Source organism: Anastrepha obliqua, chromosome 3 (assembly GCF_027943255.1).
Source record: "Anastrepha obliqua isolate idAnaObli1 chromosome 3, idAnaObli1_1.0, whole genome shotgun sequence".
Taxonomy (NCBI): Eukaryota; Metazoa; Arthropoda; class Insecta; order Diptera; family Tephritidae; genus Anastrepha; species Anastrepha obliqua.
Window position 1 is genome coordinate 122327779 of NC_072894.1, and position 24984 is coordinate 122352762.

Genomic DNA, 24984 nt, shown 5'->3' on the forward strand with positions numbered 1-24984 from the left:
AAAACGAATGAAGCGATGTAGAAACGCTTACAAAATAATACGAGTATAATGCAAAGGAAAAATCAATTGATGTTTAATTTCATGTTCACCTCTGTTCGTTCCGTAAACTTTTTGATCTATCCGTTTCTTCAACAAATCAACCATCCACCACAAGCTCGAATATTCTCACTGCATCTAAAGCAAGTTCATTTCATGTGGCGTGATTCTCCATATGAACTGTTGAGCCAAAATAGTATGGAAACACTTAAGTTCAGAGGTATTTAATAAAAGAAACCATGCTATTTCGTCCTTGACTAGAATAATATCAGTAGGAAAATTATCAATTTGTTTGCAAATTAGTTGCTTTGTCTCAAATATACTCAACCAAATCGGCACAACAGTAGCAGCGAGAGCAGCTCGTCTCGTCGAGCAACGGGAACTAACCGACTTATCCTATTCTGTTACAACTTCCTAACTCACTTTTATTTTAGTCCAACACATTGAATACTTCAAGCAACGCATGTATACATTTATAATCTCGCACAACCACAATAAACAACAAAATTTTAATAATTTTTAATAATTTAATTGAGGATGGTTCCATGTGTAGAAGTCCACGCAAGTGGCGAAAGTTACTTGGGAATGGCCAGGACGATTCTTCTGCATATGGTTCAAGCAGCTCACAACGGCCGGGACTAGCCCACGTATCCTCTGGGTAGTTTCCGAACACCCGCTCGGGGGTGAGCTAACGTGAGAAGGCGAAACATTCCAGGATAGCTGGTTGTGCGTTGGGTTTGGGACCCGCCACTTAAAAATCCCCCCCAATGAAAAGTTTAAAAAAGCCTCGGATGAGACCTCCCTAACTGATGACGATCACTGCAAACGAAATAAGGATTACGATTTGAGAGCTTGGACCTGGAATGTCCGATCCCTCAATGGGGAAGGTGCCACTGCCCAGCTGGTTGATGTCCTCGTGAGAGTAAAGGCTGACATCACTGCCATTCAAGAGATGCGATGGACGGGACAAGGCAAGAAAAGAGTAGAACCTTGGGACGTTTACTACAGCTGTCATGTAAAGGAGCTCAAATTCGGTGTTGGATTTGTTGTGGGAGGGAGACGTCGTCGCCAAGTACTGTCGTTCACTCCAGTGGACGAGCGTCTCGCAACAATCCGCATCAAAGCCAGTGTTTTTAACATATCGCTAATTTGCGCCCACGCCCCGACGCAAGAGAAAGACGATGCGACCAAAGATTCCTTTTATGAGCGCTTGGAACGTTTCTATGAGCGCTGCCCCCACCACGACATAAAAATCGTGCTTGGCGACTTCAACGCCAGGGTGGGCAAGGAGGGAATTTTTGGTCCCACAGTCGGAAAATTCAGGCTGCACAACGAAACATCCGGTAACGGACAGAGGTTGATCGACTTCGCCGGGACCCGAAACATGCTAGTCTGCAGCACCAGATTCTAGCATAAGAAGATTCACCAAGCCACCTGGCGTCTCCTGATCGAAAAGCACGAAACCAGATCGATCATGTTGTGATAGATGAAAAACACGCTTCTAGTGTATTAGATGTACGTACGATCCGAGGACCCAACATCGACTCGGATCACTATCTTGTTGCAGCCAAATTGCGCACACGCCTCTGTGCAGCAAAAAACGTACATCTACCTATGCAAAGAATGTTCCACATCGAAAAGCTGCAATCACAACAGACAGCCAGAAGATTCGCCTAATTGACTAAGTAGGCAACTGAGCAGTAAAGTTCCCTCTCGACGAACAAAACTAACACTCCAAAAGGCTCTCATCATGCCCGTCCTAACGTATGGCGCAGAACGATGGACGATGACAACATACGATGAAGCGACGCGTGTAGTGTTTGAGAGAAAGATTCTTCGCAAGATATTTGGACCTTTGCACGTTGGCAACGGCGAATATCGCAGGCGATGGAACGATGAGCTGTATGAGCTTTACGACGAAATAGACATAGCGCAGCGAATAAAGATCCAGCGGCTACGCCAGCTGGGTCATGTTGTCCGAATGGATACAAACGCCCCGGCTCTGAAAGTTTTCGATGCGGTACCAGCTGGTGGTAGCAGAGGAAGAGGAAGGCCTCATCTGCGTTGGAAATATCAGGTGGAGAAGGACTTGGCTTCACTTGGTGTGTCCAATTGGCGCCGGTTAGCACGAGAAAGAAACGACTGGCGCGCTTTGTTAAACTCGACCAAAACCGCATAAGCGGTTATAGCGCCAATTAAGAAGAAGAGAAGTTTATCGCACCGGCGTCAAACTAACTGCAAAATGGACTGATAAGCAAAATGCCACGTGCTGCTTGCAGACAGGGAAGAATAGAATTAAAGCAACATCTAAGTGATATGAAAATTCTGTTTTCTGTCCTTAAGCACAGGAGGATAAAATACATAGAAGGCATTCGTAACTATAGCAGATGGTCTAAGTATTTTCTCGCTTTTAAACGGGCATTTTCCAGAACACGTTTTTTAGCTTTTTCAATAATATCTGAGACCAGGACCGCAATCGGCCGGCCTGAGCACTGATTGTGTGAAATTTTTTTTTTTATATTTCCTGAAATAAATTATTATTTTTACTGAACAAGATTTTCTTAGAACGGATGGCATATGTGGACCATAATATTCTTAGGTATTTTTCTTTCTTCATTAAGAAACTAAATTACGGAACAAGGGTAAATTTTTTGATACCGGTAAATGCTCTCTTCGATAGATTTCTTTACCCGTGATATCTCGAAGGTTGGTTTTTGTGAAATTCGTTATTAATATGATGTTATTATTGTTGGGGACCTTAAGATACATTGTGCATACTCCAAGATTTAGAGAATATTCTTTAACCTTTTTTCTAACTTTAGTCAGGTGTGGTTTCAGCCAAATTTACCGTGACAATTCAAAAGTTGTTCTCAGAGAAACTTATGCAAGTCTTAAAGCGTTTTCGGTTAAATGAATGCAAAAATGCCCCAATATAGTTCACTGTAAGCTTCTTTTTCTTCTTTGGTCAGAGACAACACTCATGTTTTGCCCAAGTCGAAAAGGTTCTTGGAGCCATACAGAGAGCTTATACTTTCTTCTTTGTGAGTTTGTTGACAATTTAAAGGCATTTCTTTCATTGTCAATAAGACCCGGAATTCAAAGAGTCCCAATTTGATTGGTTATACCAAATTTCTTACTGATATACCCCATTACTATTTTAAAAGTATGAAAGTATTGAGGTGCTGAACCAAATCTCAACTCAATGCTTCAACCTACATATACGCGAACTCATTAAGCTTCCTTTACGAAAGGAACAGAGCTCAACTACGATACCTTAGTTCGGAAAATTTAGTTCGTTTGTAGAGGTCGTCATTACAGCAGGCAGTTCTCATCCGAGGCTTCGCTTTGGTTTTCATTGTGCGATAGTTTTTACGTGGCGGGTTCCAAACCCAGCGCACAACCAGGTATCCTGGGTTGATTCGTCTTCTCACATAAGCTCGCTTTCAAACGGATGCGCGGAGGATACTTAGGTGAAGCCCAGAAGTTACGAGCTGCTTGGACCATATGCAGAAAAATCGTCCTGGACACTTCCATGTGAATGATTATCAGGGACTTTCCCCACTTGCGTGGAATTCTGCAAACGGAATCATTCTCTCTTGCCAACAAGTGATACTTTGTACTAAGTAGGCGATTGAGTAGCAAAGTCCTCCCTCAACGAACAAAACTCACGTTTTATAAGGCTCTTATCATGCCTGTCCTATCGTGTGGCGCAGAAGCTTGGACGACGACAGCATTCGATGAGGCGTTACTTGAAGTATTTGAGAGATTTGACTTTACTTGGTGTTTCCTGCAGGCGCCGGTTAACTCGAGAAAGAAAATCGCTTGAGCGGTTATCGCGCCAATCAAGAAGAAGAATAACTGTGCGGAGAGTGGCACATGTCAAAGAAAAATGCATAAATTATCTCATCCACCATGCCTTTATTTCTTTTATCTCGTTGCTTACCGCCGCACACCTTGGCGTATGAGTGATGCTTTCACTCAATACAAAAGTGTAAACAAAATTTCTCGAAATGGTTGAACGTTAAAGTAATGCAAGCGAACTTCCCGTTTTTCTTTTCTGCTTCCGCCTTGTCTTTTGCATTTATTCTTTGCTTGTGTAAAAATTTGACATACATCAAATTGACTGCCATACGGGTTTATTGAAGCCACAATTCGCGTGAGTAGGGTCAACCTAGTATTCATGCAGAAACAGACACACACATTTGCGCATACATAAATATATATGTATAAATATAAATATTGCTTATGATGCGTGAAGGCACCACTGATTCGCACGTGTTGCTATATTCTGTTTTTGCTTGTTTTCGCTTGTGTCCTTTTTCATATCTTCATATTTCTTTTATGCTTGCGAAAATGTTATTGTTGTATTTTTATTTATAAATAATCATATACTTACATTTATACTATACCTTTACATATTTCTTTGTTAAGTTAACATTCGCTTGCTATCCGTTTCGTGTGCCCCTCATTCACTTTTTTACTTTCAGCCCGCCTTTTTGCCTCCAGGTTTTTTTCTTATCTTTTAGTTCTTTTTACTTTACTACAACAATTTGTTGTACTCTTTTATTTGTTCGCTTGCTTCCGCTGAAACACAATTTTTTTATTGTTTGTTTCTTTTTTTTGTAAGTTTGTGATAACAGAATGGTCTTGTATTTTTATCATTTATTTTTCCAGAACATTTTATTTTTCGCTTATTCCCAAGAAACGCAGACCTTTTCGTAATCATTGAATTGAATTGCTCCAAAACACTCTGACGGGTGTAGTCGAAATAAGAGAAATACGAGCCTGAGCTTAAATTTAAATAAACAAAAGTGTATGGAAATGATAAAATTAAATTAAATTGAAAGGGCTTTGCTGACCCTCTTCAAAATTTTTATTGTGTGTTAAGCATCAAAAAATTTCCGCTACATATATTCACATTCATCCGCGCCAAAAAAAAGTTCGCCGTACATTTCGAGTTTTTGAGTATTTGAGTTTTTTGTTTGGCCGTAGGTAGGGGTCACCTCTACATTTTTCCTTATGTTTTCGGCATTTATAGTCGGATCTTCGATGTATCGATGTTTTCGGCAAGAGAAATTTGTTTCTTTATTTCAATGTTCATTGACCTACAGTACTAATTTTTTGTCTGGAGAAGAAAATATTTTTCTTTGAAAACAACAACAAACTCTTCAAGCTAAACATTTGTTGACGAAAGATTGTAGCCTCTGTGTGATGGTGTTGGAGACCAGCCATGTTTCACTTCGGCGGACTCCCGTTTTCATAATAAGCCTGAATAACTTTAACGCGTTGCTCGATTGTGTATCTTTCCATGGTTCAAATTGAATTACTCTGAAATTTAAAAATGCCACATAAAATGCAGGAAAAAACTTGACGTTTAGGTGTGGTTTACATTCAACATCGGCCCTGGAAGTTCAACTACCCTTTATATCTGGTACTCAATGTATTATATGTAAGTTCGGAAATAAATTTTTACTGATAAGCGTAAATTACCATTAAATAAGTTTCTTTAGAACATGAAATACGCGTACACTGTATGCATTGATGATTGCGTTACTGTACTAATTGCGGTAAAGGTTTCAGTGATTTAGGTGCCAGATCTTCATATCGGCTATGCATCGATTTCTCTATCTCCGAAACCTATTACGGGCTTTTTAAAGCCAAATAGTCTGCACTACCATCAATACAAAAACCATATACTTGTGCATCCTTTTATCAAGTGTAGTGGTGTTGTCAGACAGGACGTCAAAAGTGCCAAAATGCATAGTGAAACAAAAAACGAATTTCAACTGAGAGTGGGAAAAACGCTCATAACCGCTGTAGTAGTCAATCGCGCTCTAAAAGGAGGCGATTCTGCTCCTACAGGTGAGTCTTTCCGCTTTTTGTGCTGGAATTTTTTTTCTGAGCAAGATAATCAAAAGTAAAAATAAAGAGAGATGTAGCAAAACTAAAAATTGAAACAGCTACGTTGATAGCGGCTAAGTTCAGCAAAGTAGTGTACACAGTGGACAAGTGAAAAAAAAACAGAGAGAATAGTAGCAAATAAAAAATTTAAGCTGCTACGTTGAGTACGGCTCAGAGTGGTGAGTTTCACATCGAAGTGGTGTACAAGATATGGAGAATGTGAATCCGTTTATGCGTTGCTCCAAAACACAGAGACCACCCGAACGCATAACTTCACCACGCGTGTTTGAGTCTGCCACTAACAGCATAGGAGTTCGCGAATCCTCCAACCACCCTGTAGGTAATGAACAAACAATGGCTAGCAATTTTCCAGTTGATCAAAGAGAATTAGTGTGTGTGTCGCTCTTTCGCCCAGCGGTCGTCTCTCCTGCTAATGGTGATGCTCCTAGCATGCTGGACTCGAAGATAGCAAAAACGATAGTGCTGCAGAGACTTGTAAATCAATCGATGAGAGTGTTGTGTTGTCGGATCAATCTCCGCAATGCACAAAAAACTAACGGAGGAAAGGCCCAATCACGTCTCGAAAAAGCTATTCAAGCACCATTGATAGAATATGTTAAAGCCAATGGAAAGAGATCGCGTGCTCAATATAGCGGGAATTCCACTATTCAAAATTCCCCGCACCAATAAGAAAACATACGAGAAGCATTTCTCTTAGTGTGCAAGCGTTAAATTAGAGGCCGCTGGTAAACAAGGAACCAATGACAGGCAGCCAGGAGCAAATAAATCCATTTGCGATGATAATGAACGGTGGGCGAAAGTACGTCAAGCTAAGTGTCGCTCAATCATCGGCAGCGGTACCTTCTCGGAGACAGTGAGTCAAGAGAGTGAAAAGCAGCGAATCAGGGCCAGATCAGATGTTTGCATTATTGCTAATAAAGGCGAAGGGTCTTATGCAGATACTCATCCAACTTTAGTAATTTTGTTTTGGAAAACATTATTAATTCTTTTACAAAAACTATATAAATCTAAATTTCAGACTTTGTGCAAATAAAAAAACTGCAACTAATTTTCATCAAAATTCACATTTGGGCTAAAAGCGATGCAGAAAAAGCTGACGTATTTGCAAACCACCTGCAGAAAATCTTTCAACCGCACCGAAAAACAATAAATTTCACTCCGCCATAAACTGTACAAGAGTTCGTTAAAATAAAGCATTCCAGTATAGATGAAGTTGCTACCGAAATTTCCAATTTAAAATTAAGGAAGAGTCCAGGGTTCGACTTAATAACCGCCGAAGTTTTGAGAAATATATCAACTAAGGCGCTAATGAAATTGACTTCTATAATGAACGCATATATAAAAATACATATATATATATATATATATATACCAAATATATACCATTCCAATGGAAAGTATCCGAAATAGTAATGATACCTAAACCAGGGAAAAATCCGAATGAAGTGTCATCTTACCGGCCAATCGCTCTGCTTCCAGTAATGGGTAAACTATTCGAAAAGCTGTTCTCCAAACGCTTAAAATCTATAATTGCATGTAGAAACATCATACCCTCACATCAGTTTGGCTTCCGGGAAAAACACTCTACCGTCGAACAAATACACAGGATAACACAAACAATAGAAGTCGCGCTAGAGAGTAATAAAGTCTGCTCAGCAATATTCCTTGACGTTGCCCAGGCATTTGATAAAGTATGGCACGCAGGACTACTTTGTAAATTAAAAGCCCTTCTTCCGTTGCAGTTCACTGACATTTTGGAATCGTATATAACAAATAAGTACTTTAGAGTAAAGCAAAAGCAGGCGTATTCGGAAATAAAACAAATATTGGGCGGAGTACCACAAGGCAGCATACTCGGCCCAGTACTGTACCTACTCTATACCGCAGACCTGCCAGTACCGAAAATGTGCAAAGTAGCTACATTCGCTGACGATACATGCATCTTAGCTGTTGGAACAACTGAAAACGAATCCATCCAGAAACTGCAGAAGTCCATTGACGAAGTAGTCACATGGACTGAAAATTGGAACATAAAGCTAACCGAAACCAAATCAGTTCACGTGGATTTTACTAATAAAAAAATTATCTACAAACCAGTTCATATTTTGTCAGCAATAGTGCCAAATGCTAATAGTGCAAAGTATCTAGGCATGACTTTAGATGTAAAGCTCAAGTGGAAAGAGCACGTGAAAATCAAAGCTGCTGAGCTGAATCTTAAGACGCAAAAACTCCAATGGCTAATTGGCAGAAACACTGAGCTATCAACTCAAAATAAACTCCTCATTTACAACCAAATGCTAAAGCCGGTGTGGACCTATGGTCTTCAATTATGGGGATGTACTGCAAAGACCAACATCGACATTATACAGCGCCTCCAAAATAGAGTAATGAGGGGAATCGTTAAAGCTCCCTGGTACGTGCGTGATGAAGATCTGCACAAAGATTTAAATTTAAAAACCGTCTCAGACACAGCCAATCTCTGTGCAGTTAAGCATGCTGAAAAACTAAAAAGACACATTAACGCAGAAGCTTCCGTACTAAGCGACGAAGCAATTGTAAAAAGAAGATTAAAAAGAAAGAAACCTCAAGACTTAGGTGTCAATATTGTTTAAGCTACTTCAAATTGTGAAATGAAAATCACTTATTAGTTTTATACTAGGTGTAATCTTTATGGAATGTAAATAAAAATTTATAACATTACAATAAAAAAAATAAAAATTTCAAACCTTTCCATGGGAATTTTTAGAAAAATATCGGCTATCTGCTTTTATAGCCCACTTGATTTTGGTAGAAAATACAAGTTTAAAGTAGGTCAAAAATCGTTTTTTATTTTTGACAATTCTTTTTTGCTGACGATGTTGTATTTTTTTTATCTAAAAAATTTCGAACATTCGTTATACGGATGTCAGAAGACCATTAAAAACAAAATAGTAAAACTGTTCGACACAATTTTTATGCCATTGGAAAATTGCACTTTTCTATTCCAAAATGCAGTGGACTATAAAAGTGCATACCTCAAAAAGACTTACTAAATCAAAGCAAATTTGTTACAAGCTTTTGACCATAAGTGATCATTGCTACATAAAGTTTTAAGTCATAGCTTAAATTTGTTTTAATGTAGTAATTCTTATAACAAGATCAAAATGTAATCTAAAAGTTCTGAAAATATTAAAATTTTTGTTTGTAAATTTGAAACTTCAATATAGATTTTTATAGTTGAATGATCTATATTTTCATAAAGAAATTATGAAAATTAAATAGGATTCAAATAATTGTTCAAACTTGTCAATAAATCCCAGTGAAATAGTTATTTAATACAGTGTAGCCACTAAAAAGGATAAAAAGCGCTCTACCAATACAGCTTCATTCATTCAATTTATTGTTTTTATAAGCATAGATTCCATCAAAAATTTTCAGCGTTGAATCGGTATTTTGCCAAACACCTTTTGTTGTGATATTTTCAACCATAAAAACATTATTGCGATGAATTTCGCGTAGTATACCATCAGGCGCAGCGCACTTGACTGCTCACTTCACTTGCGTCTTGCTTTTATTTTATATTAGTGCGTTCTCCCTGCTGTTAGATTTTTCAATCTACTAGTTACATCTGCTGCCTGTTTGGCTTGCGTGCAAAAAATACAACTTTGCTCCCACCACTTCAACACCCATTTTTTGTAAGCTGATTTTTCCAATCACTTTCACAGCCATTTTATGTATTTATCATTGTAGTGCATTTAATGGCATTTTAACTTCCCGTTCGAGTTATATTGTTTACCGGATACCAGCGCGGAGAGGTGTGATAAAACATAAAATAAAATCGGCACTTTCGTTTTCAATATGCAGATCCATTTTTTATTGCAGTTGGTATATGGAAAAGCGCATTTGAGAGCATGATCTGAGGTGGTGTTAGCTTTTCATGCAGTAAAACTTAACTGGAACGAATGGTGCACACTAATGTTACTTCGTTCAAATTGGAGGTCGTTTTGCAGGCAAAAAAAAAAAACATGAAATTTTAGTGTTTTTCCGTTCAATGGATGCCTAAATATAAATATGTAAGTGGGTGACATCTTTGATTGACTGGCTGGTGAAGATACGCAGTCTCAATCACGCAAAGGCAGGAGCAAATAAGATCAAATGTTTTTTATTACAAGATGGGTAGCACACTGTGACATGAAATATCTTTGTATCCCAATATTATATCTCACAGTCTAACATCGCCATAAAAGCTGAGGCCAAAAATCTCAAACGTACTCTAAAGGTGCAGGATCTTAGTATACAACCTGGTTCACTTGATTAGAAGCAAGAATTTGTATTGAAAAAAAAAAACGTTATTAAAGCAACCGTATTCGATGATGTAATCCAAGGTATATGATAATTTAAGTGAGGACTGTTAGGTTAGGTTAGGCTAGGTGAGGACTGTACTTTGCTAAAAAAAATAAACATATATTAAAATATTATTTCATTTAAAGGTATTTCGCAGCAGTAAAACTGCAGCAGCTGCAATACTGTTTGATTGATTTATTGGTTTGGCTACATTATTTGCGCATAAAAGCTATGAAAAGTGATCGTTTGTTTAAGCATTCAATGTGTTTGGTTCAAAACTTCTTAATTCCATAATAATAAAATGGGAGAGCGGAAAGGTTTAGCAATTCGCGAAAAAGTGAAAATCGATATGGGAACTTCCACAGAAAAGTCTACCTTAACCGAAAACCTAGACTATGATTAAACAAAAAAAATTGCTTGATTTATTAAAGAAAACTATTTAAATATCATAAAACTAATATTTTGAAAATTTTCCTTAATTGCGTTCTTGAGTTATCGGAACACAAATTTGATGTTCACTTGGTGATCAGTTTTTTTATTTACAAGAGCGTTTTCTCTTTGCGGTTTAAATTTCTAAGAGTAACTCTGCAATTCAACTCTAATAGCTACAATTTGGCAATAACAACAACTAAGCGTAAAACCAATGTAAAAGAGCAGTGACGTTTCAATTAACGGTAAATTTTGCATTTACTTTTAAAAGATGTTCATCAATAACGTCACGCCATACAGATGCTATTTAGTCTTATTATAACTGCGCTGGCGATTGTAGATGCAAATAATTTGGTATTTTAATAAAAGTTGATAAAGTTTACAAATTAAATTAAAAATTACGCCATTTAAGCAAGGAATTTCTGTCGTATTGAGCTTCAAAGTTTCGTAACGTCTGGTGGTGATGGCTTTTTCTGAATTATAATTCAATCATGTCTTATGTAGATGGATTCTTCGAGTAACTGTAAAAAATACTCAAAGTGCTATAGGGAAAAACTAAAAACTGACCTACTGAGGCTGGAGAGAAGCCGTTTAAAAGCAAAAGAGAGGCCATCAAAGTACAGAAAAAAGAGGTTGTCTGTAAAGTCGGTTTACTGACGATAGTTTAACGTGGCAACGTCATAAGAAAATACTGATGTAATGGTTGCAATTTTCAAAACAAAATTTTAATTTTATTTGTTTGATAGATATTTTGTATGGATATAGAGGAGGAGGTAAATGGAATTGCAATGGAAAAGGTCAAGTTACATTTACACAAACGTGAAAAATGGCGAAACATTTATCAAATTCATGAAAGATATGTTCAATTTCGATTGTGCATCAGACGTTAAAAAGTCAACAACACTAAGAGGCACCATCATCGATTTGCCTTTTTCAAGACACTTTACACCCGAAACACTCCCTTTCATTTCCTACTTTTTCAATCATCGTCCTATTCTCAACAGAGAAATGGTTCATTACCATGCACACAGGAAGAAGGCATATGCAAATACAAGTATGTGAATTTATATACAAATGCGCATATACATACATACACATACATATTTATGTATGCTCACTCAAGTAGGACAGAGCCAGATGTCGAACGTTGCCGAACGCGGGGGCCGATTGTGCTCTTTGTCGTTCGTTCCGCGCTCTCGCTTGCAGTTCAAGCACATTAGCTTACATTTTCTTGCGTACGGAATAGATATGTCCATATGACTTGTATGCATCTTTACATATAGATTTATTCTTTTTGAAAATTGCGCGAAATTGTATATGTATATGCATGTTTATATACATATATTAGTATACAACATATCTTATAAGGTATATGGTAAATATTACCATACATTTTTTCCTTCATATATAATAAAAAATTAATAATAATAACATTAAAACAACAGGTATTATTAAAAAAATTGGTTTTATTTTAAATTCTTCAAGTAAATCAAACTAATAATAATCAATAAGAAGGCATATGAAAATACAAATACGTGATTTTATATATGTACATATGCGCATATACATGCATATATACGCTCACTTAAGTAGGAGAGAGTAAGATGTGGAACGTTGCCGTTCGTTTGCTTTGTTTGCTTTGTCGTTCGTTCCGCGCTTTCGCTTGCAGTTCATTCAAGGTAACGGCAATGAGCAAGGTAACGACAAATGAGCAAGGTAACGACAAATGAGCAAGATTACGATAAATGAGCAAGGTAACGACAAATGAGCAAGGTAACGACACATTTTTTCGTGCGTGCAGCCTGTTAAATCGAATTATGAGACGTTATCACGTCAAAAGGTTAGAATCCAGCAAGCATAAAGTGATGCAATAAGAAAACAAAATTGTAAAAGACAACAAGCATTTCGCCTGAGAAAGAAAAATGAATGTGCCAAAGAATATAGCCCAGAAGCCAATCAGCCCTATAAACGCAGGCAAACAATAGGAAAGGCATTAAAAAAAGCCAAAACTGCTTTGTCGGCCGACCCACAGAAAAGAAGGTATATTGTTGATTTGTTATACGAAAAATATGGTAATATACATTATCATTGAAGAACGAATCTAAATCGGCAATACGAGAAAGAAAAAAAAACAGTTTGTCGTAGACTTTTACTCAAGAGATGATATTAGTGTCCGCAGCCGCAGGTAGAAAGGACACATTGAAGTAGTGGCCAAGCGTTTTATGGTGCTATCTGTTGCTGAGTCGTACGAACTCTACAAATTGGAGAAAACTACTAACTTCGTTAGCAAGTCTGCATTTTACGAATTGCGACCAAAACATGTGCAACTATCATGCAAGATACCACATAATATGTGTGTTTGTAAGCATCACGCCAATTTTGCATTTGTTTTGGAAAGCAGTGCGGATTTTATACAATCTTTTTCATCCAACTTTGAAAAATTTCTCGAATCTGCTTGTTGCAACATTAAAAACGAAAAATGTATGATGAACAAGTGCAAACATTGTGTTCAGGATGTAAGAAATGAATTAATGCCCTTAAAATATTGGCCATTGATGGATGAATCTGTTAAATGGAAACATTGGCGCAAAGTTGAAGACCACATTGCTTTGACATACACCGAAGGATCTTTGTCTGATCTTTTGTACGAACTAGATGCCAGTTACCTTATATTATATCTTAACCTTAGAGGGATTTCAAATAGCCAAATTGCAAAAAAGATTAGGCGAAGTGCACACGTTCTGGATCTTTACGTGAAAAAGGTGCCTCTTATGGTAAGAACTACAAAGGTAGACCTGCGATGGCTTTCACACTGATGGAAACTCGCCAGATTCTTAGGATTGCATAAAATTCCGCTATTTCAATAGCAAAAATTAAGAAAATGTCAAATGTTGTGGTCAGCAAATCCACCGTTCGAAGGGCTAAAAGCACCACATCTGAAGCACACAAAGTTACAAAATAAAACCTCATTTGAATAGATTTCGCAAAGTACCACATGTCTTGGAGTTCTGTTAGAAATAATCCGATCCCTATGAATGCAAAAAGTAGTATTGAGTGACGTAAAGAAATTCAACCTGAATGGGCCGGATTGATGCAATTATGACTTCAGAAAGGAGGATAGGTATTTGGGTCGACATCAGAGCTGTGAAGGTGGTGTTATGGTATGGAGAGCAATATGGCACGTTCGAATTGAAAATTGTAGATTACAAAATGACGGGAAACATCTATGAAGCTCTGCTCTATTAAGTTATCTTTTCCGAGATTCGTGAAACATTTGGACCACTACAACGTATTTACCAAGTAATTTAGGAACAAGTTGGCAGCACAAACTATTAAGCTTTTCAAACTAAATGTAAAAAAAAATGTCTTAGTGCCTTTATTCAAGTGAATTCAATCAAACCCAGTATTACAACTGCTGAAGTTTTACCGCTGCGAAATAGCGTAGATGGAATAACATTTTGATTTTGGTACGACAGACAAGAAAACAATAAGAAGATATTGGGTGACTTGTATAGCTTTTTCAACAGTTATAAATTGCTTTACCAACCAATTCCAAAGATTGATCACGTTTTACTTTTTATTTTCGATGTCTTTCCTTGTCCAAATTTGCAGAGCCATTGGAGTAAAATATGTATATATACAATATATCGGCGAAAACATGGAATAGCAGTAGATTTAGTTTTGCCTAAACTTACTTTGAGCACAAACACATAGTTAAGATAATGTGGAATCAGGTTTAATAGAATTGGAGATATCATTGAGTTCATGAGAAAAGCGAGCAATAGGAGCATTACAGGCATAATTTGTGCTGAACCTATTCTGAACGGATATTTATTAGGTAAAGGGCTTGGAGGGACCCCAAAGTTAATCATTTCTAGAAGAGAAAAACAGACAATTTCACCATTGATAATATTAAGCAAAAAAAAAATCTAGGGTCTGTCAGACTCACGCACGGTAGAAGTGAAACTTCTAAGTTGGTTGTTCCATGCATGGGAGCCCCGGTTTAGACCTCTCCCCCCTCTCTCGTGTTAAATTCACGTTTTCATATTTTTTTTTCAGAAAAGCGTAAATATTACTCATAAATTTTTTATTATAAATTGATAAAATATAGTTATAATTACAATGGAATCATAGGCACCTTTTCAACACATTTCTAGTGTATACATCGATTGTATTCACAAATTATTCACATGACATCGCAACATTTTCAGGATCACTCTCACAATGGTTATTTCCTAATATACTAATAATCGGCTTATGATAGCTAAAGTTGGAGATATATACATTTGCGCTCAAATTGTTGATGAATCGTGCGAAAACTGCGTCTATTGTTGTTCCCTGTCTAGTTGTACTAACACACACACACACTTGTACTAACACACACTTCACACTTACTGAACGACTGATGCACGGCGTGGGTAGTTTGCTATTGAGCAAACGGGAGAGAAAGAAAGGCATTCGAGAGAGAAGGGGAGAGACGGCGTGTCTCGGTGGCTCCCTCGGTGGCTCGCGCTTGCGATGCGAGAGAGCGACAGAGAGAGCGAATAGGCGAGAGTGGGAAGGAGCAGCTGCTCCTTGGCCCCGCCCATTTGACGGATTTCGGTAACGCTCCGAACTTACCGTTTCACTCGCCTATTTTCAATCTGGGTTGGGGCCCCCGACGCGCCTAAAGAAGTTTCACTTCAAAAAAGCGATAGAGCGATTTTCTGCCTTCTAAGATTTTAAAATTAATGAAAAGTAGACGGGATTTATATGATGGGACAGAGTCAGAGAAATTTAGGGTAAAGAGAGCATAAACTTTTTGTATTCGTTCATTTCTTTCAACAGAGAAGCGGTGGTAAGGTCTCCAAATAAACGCGGCATATTCTAATCTACTATAGATCGAATAAATGCATGCAAAATAGAAACTTAGGGCCTGTCAAATTCGAGCTATTCCTTCTTATAAAGCCAGGAATGGAGTACGTTTTAAATTTAGTAAAGTCCACATGATAAAGAAATGTAAAGCGTGCATCAAAAAGATCCTCTAGGTCATTGATTTCTTCAACAGATTGGAGTATATCATGACCGATAATCGAGACGCCAATTAATAGTACTGGTAACACCACCTTGCAGTTTATGAAAATCAGCCGAGTTTGAAATAACAGAATACTTTAATACATAACTTCAAAATCATCCGCATGCAGAAGGTGAAAAAGAGAAACAACTACGTATCCCATTCATAAATAAAACGAAACGCGAAGCGGTAAATGAAAGAAAACTATACTTCCCTGAGGTGCACCAGAAGACGCAAAGTATTCAGTGAAAACGGTCAAATTGGAAACTGTAGACCTACCTGTCACAAAACTATGGATGGTATGGTGATATGATTATTTTAGTTGCAATACGAGTATATCTACATCCTTTCTTTGGCAATATTTTCAAATAATTTAGAGATTGATGAGAGCTTCGAGATTGGTTTGTAATTACGGATATCATTTTTTCCACTTTTAAAAATTGTAATCAAAACTGTCGTTTTTCAACCGTCGATAAAGACACCAGAGGCTAACGATTTATTGAAAATTAACTTGAAAGGAAAAGAAAGAGCTGAACAATGTTTGAAAAGAGCAACTGAAAGACCATCAACATCCGTTTTTGTAGAAGGTGTAAGGGCTTAAATACCCCTCTCAATATCCTCTAATGACAGATTAAAACAACTAAAGTTCAGAGACGCGGTGGCATTTAAAGGACAGAGCCAGTTCGAACCAAGTTCTTCACTTACAAAATTTGCTTTAAAAAAATCACCAAACAGGTTTACCCCTTCAGCAGGTGTGGCAGCTTATTTATCATTCAGAAAAACAGCAGATGGAACATTAAAACTGGACTACCTAGATTTCATGTGTTGCCGAAAAAAAACATCGGACTGGATTTAATATTGTTTTCGAATATAATTATTACACAGAAATTTATTTAAACAATTAAATTTTTTTAAATAATGTTGATACATATATTACACAAATTTCCTCTCTTTCGTGTATTTTAAACTTATTAAATTATACTTACAATTAGTTTTATTTGCAGTTTTATTTCCTTTCATGAGTGATAGAAAAAAAAAACAAACAATAGTTTCCTCGTCGCAATCTCTATAGAACTTAAGTCTGGTGATTGAAGAGGACTAAGAAGCTGACGTGGAGCATAGTACAGCAGCCATTCCCTTACCGAAAGTGTGGTGTGCGTGGGATCGTTGTCCGGTTGGAAGATTCAATGCGGGCCAAGGCCCAAGCTATCCACACAAGACTTCAAATGCTGTTGCAAAATGCCCTTATATAGATGTTGATTCATTATTCCTTGAATAAAGGCCAAATCTGAGTAAAAAGAAAAAAGTAATCCTATTTGGGCTTTGTGATTTTTACGGGAGAGAATATATTAATTGACCCACTTAATGGCACATCGGTGTAACATGGTTTCCGAATCTGTTTAGAGTTTTATTATTGAAGCTTTTCGGGTAATTTAGCGGCTTATCTGCTTGATTAGATAGGGCAGTGTGACCAATTTGGTTCTTGTATACAGATGGGAGTTGAGCTCTTTATAGCGACACTGAGTTCAGATGAGTTCTTTTTTATTAAGTGACCTCAAAAAAGGAAAGGTCGTCTGTGCATGAATTTACTTTTTGATTATTTGACAATATGCCTTAAAACTCTGCGTCGGAAAACGTTCTTGCTATGGGTCGGAGGTCCTGGATAATGTACCATGTGCTGATGTACCCTTGGCGTCCACAATTGCGAAAGATGGTACTTCAGATTGTTGAGATCCAACTGTGAGTAGATGTTTCCTATCTGTATACCAAATATGAGCTCTTTGAGCATAGGTTTGTCTTGTCAGAGCTCACTGAAGCTTTTTTCCGATGCGAGAAAGTGCATGTTTGATGCAAGATTAAATTTGCATTTTCGTCGCTCTAATACAATAAGAATTTTTTTGCGCAATTTTTCCAAGTGACCTTTCCAATGCGTTCAGCAAACAGGCGAATAATACAATTGGCTCACACGCCAATGCAGCACTCTATAGCAAATTTATTACCTTGCGAATTGTCAAGCAATATTCTTGATATGTTTGCATGCTTCATTGCGTGCGTCGTCTAGTGGCAATGGTGCCAGCACCAATGACAAAAATGCAGAAGTGACATATGCATGGATGAAGCCCAACATGATTTGAGTAAAAGTAACTGTTATTACGACAAAGTAAATTTCATTCAAGTAAGTTGAATATTGGCTGAAGCTGAAGCCAGGTTTCATAAAAAAACATAAAAAAATTGGTATGGCATACAAAGTAGAAAACGAGTAAGAAACCAACACCAGGTAACGTGCAATAAAAGCAACACAAAGTCTATAAATTCTGTCGTATATACACATAAATGCACTCATATTTACAGATATGCGCTGTGCCGCCAATAAAATGTTCGGACCTGAAACATTTCGGGCCGCTTACCTATAACAGTTCTTATTATTTTGGAATTCTTCATAAGCCTACGTAATAAAATAAGAAACGTCGATTGATTAATAAAAGCATACGAAATTGTATTACTTCATACCTTTGATATGTCACTTAATCCTAGTTTACTTTAAAATAAATTAAATGGTTTCCATTTTGCTGCTCTGCAATCAGAGAATGCTCGTGCAAGGACTGCAATTAGCTCTTTTGGAGAGGATAAGCAGTTGTTGATTTCGCAAACAATTGAACTGTGTGCAGAAGTAGAAGAACTGCGACTAACTCTAAGATGGAGACGGTCATATTCAATTCTAGCCGAAATTGTTCTGCATTTACTAACCCACACACTTTAAAAACGTTGTATTGTGCTTTTGTTAGATCGAGATTAGAGTATGCCGCTGTTATTTAACACGTTGGCTGCCAATGTATTACTGGTGATCATTTCAAAAAACTACCCCCAGGTGCCAATGTATCACCAGTGATACACGCCTAGGCCCGTAGATTTTAGGGGCTGGGACCCTAATGGAAGGAGTTTTGGGAAAAATGAAAGTTCATTTTAAAAGAAAAAATATTTTATTTCATAGTAAAGTACAAAGTTTTGAAATAATACGAAATTAAAAATGAGAAAATTCAATTCAATTCTGGACACAGAAAAAACTATATTTTTTGTTTTTAATTTTAATGTAGTTGTTGAAAATGTTTAAGACATAGGTATGGTGACCTCCGACATTGGGCGCAGTATGTTGCTACTAGTTTGGCCTTCTTCCTGGCGACTGACGATGAGTTTGTCGTCTTTAATTCTGAATAGCACATGCCGCAACGATGTCTCTTGCGTCTACCATCCTTTGTTGCTTCTGTCGACGTTATTAAAAAGTGTTTTCCTTGCGGAGATGAGCGCGCTATTGAAGCGCTATCTTTTCCACTCATGAAAAGGATGATTCTTTGACGAAAGTCAGATATTTGCATTTTGGGGTTATTTTCGTTGTGTAGGATATACGCATTAATAACCGCCGTATTCAATAGCATGTCAAAAGCTACTTTGTGGAACCAACGAATAGTTTTCCTTAAGGGACTGAAGTAGCTTGCCACTTGATCCGCCAAATCGATTCCTGAAAAGAAGGAATAAAATTAATAAGTATTTAAGTAGATATGTATTTGAATTTTGAAATTTTAAAAGAGTTTAATTAACAAACCTTGTTTACATTTATTGTACTCCAATATAACGTTAGGTTTCAAAATATCTTGTCGAGTTATTCTGGACTTGCTTCCAGAGGGTACAAGTGTTCCATTGCTTACCGTGGACAAAAAACGAACATCTCTCTTGTCCCTCCAGTAGCCAACTACCATTCCAGCTTTTTCAAATGTGATGCATTCTCCTTTTTTTAGTTTTTTCGTTAATTTAGGTATGCCTCTCCGGTTTTTTCTTAGAGTTCCTTGTAGATGCGTTTTTCTATTTAAGAGAGCATTGCCCAACTCGATAGAAGTATAATAATTGTCCACCGTGAGTGTTCGGTTCTGTCCAAAATAACCTTCCATCAGTTGAAGACAAATATTTGTTGCAAGAGAAAACCCTGTTGTTGTGTCTGATTTTCCGGTATACATTTTCAAATTATATATGTAACCGGTAGTGTCTGCTAATTTGAACACCTTAATATGTACCATATTTATGGGCCTTACCAGGAAGGTATTGTCGAAAATCCAGACGACCACGGAAAGGTATCATACTTTCATCGATAACTAGTGTTTGGCTAGCTGGTCTATTTTGTTTAAAGGCCAGAATTAATTCCTGCTAGACCTTGTCAACTTTATAAGTTTTTGTTTCAGAGGACTGGGCATTATCTGCGAAGTGAATGAATTTGAGCAAGATCTGAAACCGGTTACGAGCTATTACGTGTGGGACAAATGCGTTTTTGAACAATGTGCTTGGATTCCAATAGTCGGTTATTGCAGGGTATTTTACCATTCCCATATACGTGACTATGGCCAGAAACTCCATGATCTCTTGGCGATCAGTGTCTTTCCACATATTCATCCTACTGCTGCTGCGATTACCGATGACAGTTACTTGAGAGTTTGCATTCCTATTTGTCTCTTCAACAATAATATCCAATATCTCATCGGTCAAAAACTTTCTGTAATATCGAAATGGCGTACTGGCATCATATTGCAAAACCTGGGGTGGATTGGTAAATTCTTCGAAATTCTTCAAAGTCTCTCCGGTAGCAGGTGAGGCCCATGCTGTCGTAGTGTCCGTCTGTTCTTCATCAGCAGTATTATTAACATTTTTAGCACTAGCATCGAGTTCTTCATCAATACTGTCATCACTCCTTGTATCACTGCCTGAATCTGGGATGTACTCATTTTCATCTGGACTAAAATTCTCACCACTAACACTGGAATTTTCCATTGAATTCAACGCGTCACGTATTTCCTCGGAATTCATAACTTCACAACTTCACTTCACTATTTTTCACTGAAATTTGCAACCAACTGCTCGCTATGAACTCAAGTTTGATACAGATTTATTTTGATTTACTTCTTCGAAATGTGATCACCTCGTTTAAATTCAAACGGGAACATGACTTTTTTTGCTTGACACCTGGGGGGTAGGTTTTTTAAAGACCATACCAAAAGGTCTCTCTAATCGGGTTCAGAGAGTTCAGAAAGTTTTTTTTTTTTGGGCTCCGATCCTTAAACTTTTTTGAACCATTACCATCGTTCTCGATGTTTGTTGATTGCCTTAAGAACACTTGATAGCAGGCGATCTATTCTATCGTGTTCATTTATTATTCTCATCATTACTGGAACTATTGACGGCCCTTCCCAATCCAGTGCAAACAAATTATTTAATTCAACAAAATTACAACAAGAGTAATTAAAAACAACTGTTTCACTTTTACTTTGAGGTTCAAAATATTTAAAAAAATTGTTATTATTATTAGAAGGCCATTACGCACGGCGACCAGAGCTGATCTATTGTGAAAGGCCTAGAAAGGCTTTTTAAAAATTTTAGTACAATTTTGTATTTGTTGTTCCAAAGATTGCATGGAGATACTACGATACCACCAAGGTGATGAAGTCTCTGTCTGCCCAACGCAGGACATTCACAAAGAACATGTTCTGAGCTTTCTATGTCCATTTCGCAAAAGCGGCAGACATTGGTCTCAGATATACCAATATTATTTAGATGATACCTCAGACTGCAGGGACCTGTAAGGTATCCGGTTAAAAGACGCAGATCTACTCTGTTTAGTGAGAGAAGTTTGTCAGATATTCCTTTGTTGGGACTTAGGAATAGTTTGGCTTGACGCTCACCGGCACAGTTTAGCCAGTGTGCGGCAAGTTTTCTTTCTTCCCATTTCCTAAGGAATTCATTAATGTGGCCTTTTGTGAGTCCACAGAAAGGCTCAGGACCAGTAAGTTGCATATTTGCTCGTTGCGTTGCAAGGTCATCAGCCATTTCATTTCTCTCATGTCCTTCATGTCCCCGAATCCAGCCTAGTGTTACTATGTTGAGATTCCCTAACGTGTTGGGAAGGTTTAGGTAATCATTTACCAATTTAGAGGTGATAGTTGTTGATAGAAGGGCTTTTAGAGTCGGTTGGCTATCTGAAAGTATGTAGATGTGAGTACCTCTCATTTTCCTGCTAAGGCACTCTCTCACACATATTTCGATGGCATGTATTTCTGCCTGGAATATTGCTGGGTAGTATCCCATTGGAATCGATTTTTGGAATTTAGGCCCATTGATTCCTGCCCCTGTTCTACCATTTTCCAATTTGGACCCATCAGTAAACCATAGCTGGGAGCTAGGTTTGAAAGTGATACGAGTTAGTTCGCCAGTCTGTGCGTTCATTAATTATAACTTGGAAGTTCCCGAAGAGTATTGGTTTGGGTGATAGTATATCATCCCTATGAAGAATGGGACTATGTAGGAAGTCTTCTAAGATCTTTAAATGTCCTTTCATATCTCCACTTTTAAGTTCAGATATACCTTTTAATCTTAAGGCACTCGAGCAAGCTTCGCTTTCAATTAGAATTGGAAGCGGTGGTATGTTCAGGAGCACACCCAATGCATCCGTGGGACATGTTTTCATAGCCTCTGTAATACCAACACATATCAGGCGATGCAGTTTGCTTAATTCGTTTGCTGCCTTTCTTTGCTTGACCTTGGGCCACCATACTAAGGATGCATAAGTGACTATGGGTTTCACAACTGTGGTGAATGTCCAGAAGGTCATTCTAGGGTTTAGTCCCCACGTCTTACCAAAAAGACTTGTGTAGGCAAAGAATGCCCTTGTGGCTTTTGAAGTAACTCTCTCAATATGGGAATTCCACGTAAGCGTTTTGTCAAGACTGGCGCCAAGATAGTTCGTTTCTGTCGAGAGTTGAAGTGTTGTTCCATTAAGGGTCGGACATTTGAGATTTATGTTCCTTCTCCTAGTAAACGGTACAAGTGCTGTTTTGGATGGGTTAATGGAGAGCCCTTTTTCCCTGCACCATTTGTTTATTATTGAAAGGGCTTGCTGCATGCGATCCGAAATGGTTTCCTCATGCCAGCCTAATACATAAACTACTAGGTCGTCAGCGTAGCCCTGAGTGTGAAATCCTATATTATGTATTCATCTTATGAAATAAAAAAAATGCTTAGTCATTTTGCATATTTAATAAAATTGTTGTACTTGCCATGCATTAGTTTTAATTAAGCACAAGTTTTCAAATCTCTCAAAGTCTTCAAGAATTTTAGTAAATCACTACACTGATGTGTGATTCCCAGTCGGCTGTAGCAACAAATTCCATTACATACATTTTTTGTTACTTCTGTGTGCACATGACGAAAAATGACGGAAGTCGATAGGAAATACAGGATTGTTAAACAGATGAGTAGACTGAAACGTATTTGTAATATAACAAGTAATTGACAAAAGGAAGGAAGAACGTAAGGAAATGAGCGCCCATCAAAACATGCAAGAGAGGCACGAATCATGGCCATGAGTATGCGCTCGCAGATATGCAGGTGTACATGTGTGTGTGCACGTATATCACTTTAGGAGGAATCAAGTTGCATGTGCGATTGATATCCAAATGTTTTCGTAAAAGCGGTAAATGTTTTTGAGCCAAATGCCTCTCAATAAACAGCTGGCTGTTCGATGTAAGTGCAGAAAATCAGAAACGCCGGAAGGTTAGACGTAATAGAGAGGATTAAGTGCAGGGTACAACTGGTGATAATAAAAGTGGCATAAAACCGAAACTTAACTGCTGTTGTTTGGTTATTGTCTTAGGTAGAACTTAAGTGAAAAAATAAGACATCGGCATTATTTGAGTGCTTTTTGCTTCTTTACAACGAAAGTGAAGGCAATTTATTCTCAAACAAATTCATTCAACAAGCCGGGGCATATTGTGGCATGAAATCTCTAAATAAGAGAACATTTTCTTAATGACCGACTTATCATCCATTGAGTTGATTTTTGCTATAAAAATAAGAGTAATTATAGTATACAATTAGTTGGACAAGTATATTGCACAGTGAGTCATGACAACAGAAATACCTTCATGAGGAAATTCTATACAGAAAAGGTGCTCTCATGTGTTAATTGGGTTCAGAGCCTGCAACTATAGCTTCGCAGTTTATTTATTTATTTACTTACTGACTAAACCAATAACTTAGAACTCAAATGCAGAAAGCAGTAAAATACAATAAAATTGGGAAAAGTCTAGGCTAGTCTAATCTGGTTAACTTGCAGTCACGCAGAGTCCGGTTCAGTCCATAGCGATACCAGATGGATCTCTTTAGTTATGCGTTTTCAAATAGTCCACGCACATGGTGTCTGTGTCTATTGCGAATTGGAAGAGACGTTTCCCACCCACTACTGAGATGTGTTCCAATCCGACAAACCGTGGTGCCCCAAATATATTAAGCGTATTTGGAATAACGGCCGCCGTAGCCGAATGGGTTCGTGCGTGACTACCATTCGCAATTCACAGAGAAAACGTGGGTTCGAATCTCGGTGAAACACCAAACCCCTCGGCAGGCAAAGGCAAACCTCCGAGTGTATTTCTGCCATGAAAAAGTTCCTCATAAAAATATCTGGCGTGCGGAGTCGGCTGTAGGCCCCTCAATTTGTGGAACAACATAAAGACGCACACCACAAATAGGAGGAGGAGGTCGGCCAAACAACCAAAAAGGGTGTACGCGCCAATTAGGTCGAACTTTTTAGTTTCTTTTCTCACGTAAAGGCCAAAAATGGTGATATTTTGAAATGATTGTATGGGGAACCCCCCAGGGGAGTTCCAGGGGGTGTGCCACTGGCATGGGTGGATCGGCCGTCCAAAGTTAGTGGGGGTCGGTCATACATTTGGACTCGATTGGAGCACTCTAAATGGGTCAAAGTGGGATTTTTCGTTCGACCCAAATTGGGGGACATCAGAATTCGTTTTAGAGGTATGGTTCCTTCGGCAAAGTTTCTTATTTTGATCCCTAGAATACGATTTTCACAGAGCAATGAGCGATTTTTAAATAGACCCGCCCTAATATATGTATTTGGAATAACACCGGACATACGCAAAGAAAATACTTTACAACTTCCCTTTGCGCTTCTCCCTACATTGCCTGCATTCCTCACTGTCCGAGATTCCTATCTTATAAGCCCACGCTGCTACAGGGTTATGCCCCGTCATCACCTCTATAATAGTTCTACAATCTCTTCTGGTTTGTGATAGTTTTATATTAGAGTACGACTGTGATCTTGCTTACAGATGATCTCCGCGTTCCTGGCAGTAGATAGAGTCTCCTATCTTATCCTGAATTTTCTG

The 24984-nt window shown here is 37.9% G+C and overlaps 1 protein-coding gene across 1 annotated transcript; it reads right to left on the minus strand.

Moving 5' to 3' along the window:
• Nucleotides 1-10363: 10363 nt before the first annotated feature.
• Nucleotides 10364-20614, minus strand: LOC129242184 (uncharacterized). Its single transcript, XM_054878746.1, has 2 exons — nt 20132-20614; nt 10364-10384 (listed from the first exon to the last, which is right to left on the minus strand). Exons 1-2 carry the CDS (start codon nt 20612-20614, stop codon nt 10364-10366), a joined length of 504 nt encoding a protein of 167 aa, XP_054734721.1.
• Between the last annotated feature and the right edge of the window lie 4370 nt (nt 20615-24984).

Bases quoted from the DNA above. Each gene is read 5' to 3' on its own strand.
- LOC129242184 (XM_054878746.1), bottom strand. From the start codon at position 20,614: ATGAATTCCGAGGAAATACGTGACGCGTTGAATTCAATGGAAAATTCC. The intron at 10,385-20,131 runs GTAAAATACCCT...TATTTTTTTTAG, and splicing joins TAGTCACGTATATGGGAATG to CAAAGTACAGTCCTCACCTA.